This window comes from Hemicordylus capensis, chromosome 6 (assembly GCF_027244095.1).
Source record: "Hemicordylus capensis ecotype Gifberg chromosome 6, rHemCap1.1.pri, whole genome shotgun sequence".
NCBI lineage: Eukaryota > Metazoa > Chordata > Lepidosauria > Squamata > Cordylidae > Hemicordylus > Hemicordylus capensis.
In genome coordinates, this window is record NC_069662.1 from 51,165,981 (window position 1) to 51,173,529 (window position 7,549).

At 45.4% G+C, this 7,549-nt stretch overlaps 1 protein-coding gene across 2 annotated transcripts in view; it reads right to left on the bottom strand.

The window, feature by feature from the left end:
- LOC128330249 (uncharacterized) overlaps window positions 1-2,024 on the bottom strand; it is a 172,126-nt gene extending 170,102 nt beyond the window's left edge. For both annotated transcript variants that reach the window (XM_053262784.1, XM_053262783.1), the window contains exon 1: window positions 1,892-2,024. In XM_053262784.1, the coding sequence (XP_053118759.1) occupies window positions 1,892-1,973 (82 nt within the window). In that variant the 5' untranslated portion in view covers window positions 1,974-2,024. The remainder of the gene's footprint in view (window positions 1-1,891) is intronic.
- Between the last annotated feature and the right edge of the window lie 5,525 nt (window positions 2,025-7,549).

The following is a 7,549-nucleotide window of genomic DNA, read 5'->3' on the forward strand; positions in this document are numbered from 1 at the left end:
GTCTCCCCAGTCCTAGTCCAGCACTCTAACCACTACACCACACTGGCTCTCACTACCTTTCCAGGGTTGCCACCCGCTCGTGTGTTTTATGTATTTAATTTTTCATTACATTTCTATACTCAAATATCAATCTCTGTCACTGATCTTGAAATCAAGTTCTCATTACATTTCTATCTTACTCAAATATCAATCTCTAGGCAGTTCTCTAACACTGAAATGCATAGAAATGAAGCAGATTATGAGGCTATTCTGATGATCAGGCAAAATCGGGCTAGGAGAGCCTAGCCAGATTTTGCCTGACTGTGTGAGCCGCTTCCAGGCGGTTAACCCGCCTAACTACCCCTCCCATTAAACTGGGTTTGTGGAGCGAGTACAACACAAACCCAGTTTTTAAAATCATAAGTAGCCACGGTACAGCTTCACGCCGCAGCTACTCATGGGTAGACCCCCAGCCGGGAGGCTTAAAAGCGGCCTCCTGGCTCGTGGGTCTCTCCAGTATGCCCTGCACACTCGCGCAGGGCATACTGGAGCTTCCAGGGGCCACGCAGCCCCTGATCCTCCCAGACCCCGCTGTCCCCATCATGGAGCCGACAGTTGTGTGGGTGGCCGCTGTGGCCGCCCAGAGCAGACCGTCTGCGAGGAGAATGGGCTTAGCCCACTCTCCTTGCAAACCCCCTAGAGGCTCTTCTCACCGCTCGTGAGAAGAGCCTGTATTATTTTTTTATTACCTTTGTTCTCTGCTAGGAAAAGTGTCACCTGCTACATTCGTGCACACCAAGCTTCACTTTAAAAATACAACAGTGGCACAATTGCTGAGCAGTGTGTTGAGCGTACATCAGCTTTTATCCTGCCATTGCAAGCAAAGAGCTTCCTGAGTAGTTGTGGTGGTGTGTAAAAAGCTGATCTGGCTTCAGTTTTCAACAGCAGAAGTTTGATCTCACATACCCTGCTCAAGTCTATGGCAACACAGGAGAAAGGTAGAATGGGCTGACTAAACATCATGGCTGCCAGAGACTCAGAATGGTCTTAGAAAAGAGCCCGAGCTGTAAATCTGTGTTTTCCTAGCAGTGCACTAAATGCTTATCTTAAGGTGATGGTTTCTAACATCCTTTAGAAACATGCCGATCTCCAAGACCCATGGGAGAAGGTCATTTTAATCATTTATTCTTTACCATGTTGTGAGGAAAAGTTCACACAACACCAGACAAATGTGATTTTTTTAAAAAAATCTGATGAATGCTGGAGGAAGGGCCAATTCTATTCCATTACATGATTTTCTTTCACAGAATATCCCACAGAGGATTTTTTTCTAAAACGTTATGCAGGTAGGCCAAATAAATGACAGGGAGGATGACCCTGTAAAATGGCCGAGCTCTAACGGTGAGTGAATCTGTGGCCTAGTTAGCAGATTTCAAAAACACATAATTGAAATACTCTTTGGGCATTTCCAGACCGCAATTTATTCTAACAGGAGCACAGAGGGTGACAATTGTTTTCCAGCTGACATCCAAGGAGGTTGTGTTTGGACATCATCTGGAAGGAGGTTGTGCTTGGACATCATCTGAGTGCCACCTGCTGGCCATTAGATGACAACGTTTGGGAAATCCATGAAAAACCCATCCTAAGCTACTTTTAAAACAGTATTTAAAAGAGACAGTCCTTTCAAGAATTGCCAGCAAGTGGCCAGCAGATGGCACTAAGAAATAGCACATGTTCTTTGACATAATCTGGATGCCTCCTCCCTCCTTATGTTCCTGTTAGAAAAAAAATTGGCATCTGGCATGCCTCCTGTCCAGTTTGCTTCTTAGGAGCCCTTTCCCCTTTACATGACAATGAGTTGTGTAAAAGGTATCTCAGGCTGAACAGGAAGACTGGAAAGGAAAAGCCTCACCCCTAAACTTAGGCTTGGTCTCCGCTATACTCTGGGTAGATTTAAAACTTTTTTCCAGTTCAAGTTGCTTAGTTGGTTTCATCTTAAAATTGGGTGTTGTCTGAGAGCCTAGCGAGAGATCCAATCCTGGCTGGTGATGAACGGTTTCTGAAGCCAGGGGTCACGTTCCTACTCCCTTGTGAGGTAAGCGGCATTCCACACAACACAAGCTCCCTCTGTTGTCATCAGTAGTGACCAGTGGAATGCTGGGAGATATTCTGCCACTGTCATTCATAGCTTGTGGCCTGACTTCCAAGGTTATTCTGCAAACCAAGCAGCGAGGTCTGCAGTAAAGGATGCAGAACTGTGAATTCATTTGGGTCCTTAAGCGGCATAGAATTGCAGGAAAAACATACAGGAAAATATGCTCTTTGAATTGTACCAGCTTCAGTTGAGGTTGATCCAGCTTCCTATCCCTGGGATTTCAAAGGACTACAACCCATTAGAGTCTCTTAAATGGGCTGGTCAGGGTGATGCTATGATTCATTGCATCTCCTTTTTCTTGGGGATAGTAGTAGTTGGGAATGGAATGCTGCATGTATGAATGGAGGGGAAAACACAATCGCATCAGATAGAGTGAAGGGACACATTACAGTCCATTCATTGTCCATTCACATTACAGTCCATTCCATTAGATTATGCCAGAGTAGATATCTACAATAATAGCAATAGCAATAGCACTTACATTTATATACCGCTCTATAGCTGGAGCTCTCTAAGCGGTTTACAATGATTTTAGCATATTGCCCCCAACATTCTGGGTACTCATTTTACCGACCTCGGAAGGATGGAAGGCTGAGTCAACCTTGAGCCCCTGGTCAGGATCGAACTTGCAACCTTCTGGTTACAGGGCGGCAGTTTTACCACTGCGCCACCAGGGGCTCAAAAATAAGAATTTTGTATTATTTAAAGTTGTATTGTTGTATTGTTTATGCCACTCTGTATTCTTCTAAAGCCACCTATTACTTGGCTCTTCATGATGGACATCCATGTGGAACTGGGCAGTGCCAGAACATAAAATGCATACTGGGATTCTGAATCATGTTGATCTAATATTATAGGATCCAAGGGAAAGATTTGTAGTATGTAAGGTCAAGGCAGTGGAGTGGAATCAGGAATATTAATAGTTTAATAAAATAGATATTATGTAAAGTAAAGTGTGCCATCAAGTTGATTTTGCCTCCTGGAGCCCACAGAGCCCAGTGGTTTTATTTGGTAGAATACAAGAGGGGTTTACCATTAGCTCCTCCTGTGCAGTATGAGATGATGCCTTTCAGCATTGTCCTATATTGCTGCTGCCTGATATAGGTAGCAGCAGGGATTTGAACCAGTAACCTTCTGCTTGTTAGTCAAGCATTTCCCCACTGTGCCACTTAAGGTGGTAGATATTACGTACAGAGAGGCAAATGCAGACTGCTTTTCAGTGTGCTGGCTTTTTGTTAGCCTTGCCTCTTCTCCAGGACTGGAATACAAGTAACTAAAGCCCCATTCAAAAGCTGACCTGGATCAAGGAATGGATTAACCAAAAAACGATACAAATGTGAGTCAAGCCCCTTCCATGGGCAAATCCATCTTAATGTTCCACCAACAGATGCCTGCAGCAATTATAAGGCCATGCTGACAGAAGTAAACCCACAGTTCTAAAAATATCTCCCCTGGAGACTCACCCAAGTCTGCGCCTGAGCATCTTCAGAAATGTGGTAAACCATCTCATTGAAGTTGGCTTCGGAGGCCGTGCTAAATTAGTGCTGGAAACATATCCAGCAGGTATTGTAATATTTCAAGTATTGAGTGAGGCTTTTTGTTGTTTACCAAGGTTAGGTTTCACCATGTTCAGGGTGATCCTTATGCTTGCTCCAAGTAAAGCTGAGTCAAAATGGTGTGTGCGAGGGGGAACACTTTGCAAACCTTCTACACGCCTCCCCACCACGTTCTGCTGATATTGCTAGTAGTAGCATAAGATACATAAAGGTAAAGCATGTCGTCAAGTCGATTTCGACTCCTGGTGCCCACAGAGCCCTGTGGTTGTCTTTGGTAGAATACAGGAGGGAGTTACCTTGCCTCCTCCCGCACAGTATGAAATGATGCCTTTCAGCATCTTCCTATATCGCTGCTGCCCGATATAGTACCAACAGGGATTCAAACTGGCAACCTTCTGCTTGTTAGTCAAGTATTTCCCAGCTGTGCCACTTAAATTGACACACACACTAGCTGGACAAGGCCACATGGCTTTTGGGATGAGATCACTGGAAGCACTGCATGCTGATGTCACTGGGAGCTGTCAGAATCAGGCCTTCATCAACAGAAATGGTCAGAACCAGGCCTATGCCCTCACCCCAGAGGTTTCTGGTGATGTAGGCCTGATTCAGACAGCTCCCTGTGATGTTGGCATGCAGTGCTTCCAGTGATGTCACCCCAAAAGCCACATGTCTTTGTTTGTAAACAAAAGCACATGTTTTTCGACAGCTAGTGCTACTCTTGCTTGTGCATAGTTGCTCCTTTGTTTGCAGTTGCCACTTTAAAAGAGGTGAGGCACAGAGCATTCTGCATCCCTCTCCCTTTTTTGGAAAGGGCCTTGGCAACTAAGGGAGACAGATGTAGATCATGTTGAGCATCACCTCCTTTAAAATGCAAATGCCACTTTAAAAGAGGTGATCTGCAGTGTGAAGTACAGTACAGTCTCTCTCCAGCAATTGGCCAACATGCTTGCCAAAAGAGAGGGCTGAATTGTATTGTGCATTGTTCAGAAGGAGCTGTATATTGTTCAGCTGGAGATTTGCCCCCTTCACAAAGGCTGCTTTCACACCTAAAACCAAACTCAGCAACATTGAGCTCATTGCAACACTTGAGCTCAGTCTTTGTGGGTGGGATGGGTACAAATTTAAGGTTTGGTCCACACATTTTTAAAGATGCAAACATAAGGTGCTGTAATTGTACATTTGAAAATGTAAAGTTGGACAACAAATGAGGACAAATTCATGTTTGCAAACATGTACACACACACACACACACACACACACACACACACACACAAGTTAGGATTGATTGTGGCTTCCTTTTGAGCGTACTTGCAGTGGCAAACCTGGGTTTGCCCTGCATAATATGTGAAAAAGCTCTAAGGTTCACTCTGATGCTTCCTGCAGCTAATGTGTAAAGTATGGACATCCTCTGCACACAAACTTTTAAATGCTGCATATACTGGTCTGGAAATCCTGATCAGGCCAGGGTTCTTATACATATGTACATTAATGTATAAATATGCATGTGCACATCTGTATGACATTCACATTTTGTGTTCGTCATGTGAAATAGCAATGTAACATTGGTGTTTCTTATAGCAATTGTATTGTGTAGAGATGTCCTGAATAAATGCCTTTGCCCACCTCTTTGATCAAATGTTCTGCTAAAGCCACCCTCCACCCTGTTATTTATTTTCTGGTGAAGGCACACACTTCATTGACCTACATTTTCTTATCTTTGCCAGCTCTTCTTTTCACACATTGCTACTGATGTTGACTGACTATTCTTTGTTAAGTTGATCATTCGCTAATAGTAAAAAATGGTTGGCTGATATATTCTTTGTGGGTATTCCAGGGCTTAAGAAAAAGAACATTAATGTGCCCTGAAAGCTAGGAATCTCTCTCCAGCTTTTGGAATGTAATACCCATCAGAGTTTGGGAAGGTGACATTTTCCATCTACTGCAGGGCTGTACAACTTTTTGGCCCTCCAGCTGTTTTTAGACTACAGTTCCCACCAAACCCAGCCACAGTGGCCAATGGAGAGGAATTATGGCAGTCCAACATCTGAAGGAGAGCCAAAGTTGTGCAGCCCTGATCTCATGAGAAGGAGCTGCGAAACCATTTGATAGTTTTGAATTTGGAGAGAGAGAGCACAGAAGTGAGACAGAGGGGAAAGCCTTGAACCATGACTGGCTGCAACTGAAGCAATGTGTAATGCAGGCAGCAGCCTTTGGGAATCTAAAGCAGGGTTGGCATATATTTTCTGCTTGATGCAAGAATATTTGCTTGCTTGCACTATGCTCTGTTTGTATATTTGTAAATAAAACAGTATTACAAAGGCATCATCGCTCGTCTAAAGGGAACTAAACCTGGAAACACTGTCCCTACTGTAGCTATTCTCACTGCTCAGGGAAGTGAAGAGTATATAACAATATCATTGTTATCTTTTCTATCTTTAAATTACTTTTTGAGTCTAGGAAGTTTCACTGTGAATCCACAAGAGAGGAGCCAACTAACCACCACTGTCAAGGTCTTTGGCTTCAGCGAATGCACAGATTGGGGCTATTCACAGGTGCAGGCAAAACTGGGCTAAGGAAGCCCAGCCCAGGTTTGCCGGTGTGTGTGAATCACCGGGAGCTGTGTGGCTCAGCAGCAAACAGCAGCAAACCCACTTAGGGAGCCCTGCTACTTAGCCCGGGCTTCCGGCGTGAGGCTGCCCTGAAACCAGTGCTGGTGTGCCACTGCCGTGCAGCTCCATGCGGCACCTACACACGAGTAGCCTTCTGGCCATAAGAGCTGCCCATAATATCCCCAAACCTCCCAGCTGGCAGTAGCCGCCAGCGAACGTCTGGGCAAGGAATCTGCAAGAAGAGCAGGATCGTCTGCAGGGGAAGTAAGCGTTTTAAGGCTCCCTCCTCTGCAGCATGGAGCCCTTTCTCCATGATCATCCTACTCACTCACCTCCCCCCACCTTGCTTCCCCTTTCCTTTCGCTTGCTGTCTGTTAGCACTGGGCCACAGGAAGCCTACCTGTGTCTGGCTTCCTCAATGTGCCAATTGTCAATAAGACAGTGGAGGAGACTCCAATTGCCTGAGAGCACCATGAGTGGTTGCCAGAGAACAAGCCATGCATAAGAGAGGCGATCCAACATATGGCTGTCCACTGAAGTACCACCTATCCCAGACGGCTGGATGCACCACATAGGGATGCAACAGGCTGGAAGAGGAGACAGGCAACACCAAGACTAACCTGGTCAAAAGGCGAGACACGACCAGGAAGCGTTTATTGCTAAGCCCAGTCAGGGGGAGTTATTTGGGAAGGGAGCCATGCTGGAACCTGGAGGGGATCATTGAGGCCCCTTTGCCTCCACTTGGCAGTCCCGAGTGGCTTTTCACAAGGACCTCCCATTTCTTAACCGAAAGGTAATTTCATAACCAAAAGGTAAAGGTAAAGTGTGCCATTCTGTTGGTGTTGACTCCTGGCGACCACAGAGCCCTGTGGTTTTCTTTGGTAGAATACAGGAGGGGTTTACCATTGCCTCCTCCCGTGCAGTGTGAGATGATGTCTTTCAGCACCTTCCTATATTGCTGGTGCCCAATATAGGTGTTTCCCATAGTCTGGGGAACATACCAGCAGGGATTTGAACCAGCAACCTCCAGCTTGCTAGTCAAGTCATTTCCCCGCTGTGACATTGGGTGGCTTATAACAGGAAGGTCCCAGTTCAAATCCCAGCTAGCCCTGATTTTGTCTGAAGTGTACCAGAAAGAATCACTCTTCCCCTTTCCTGCCAAGTCCCTGAAGCAACGTCGAGTAAGGGCTTTTAATAATCACCATGACACACCTGCTATTCCTGGACACAGCTCCCCAGTATTCGTTAGA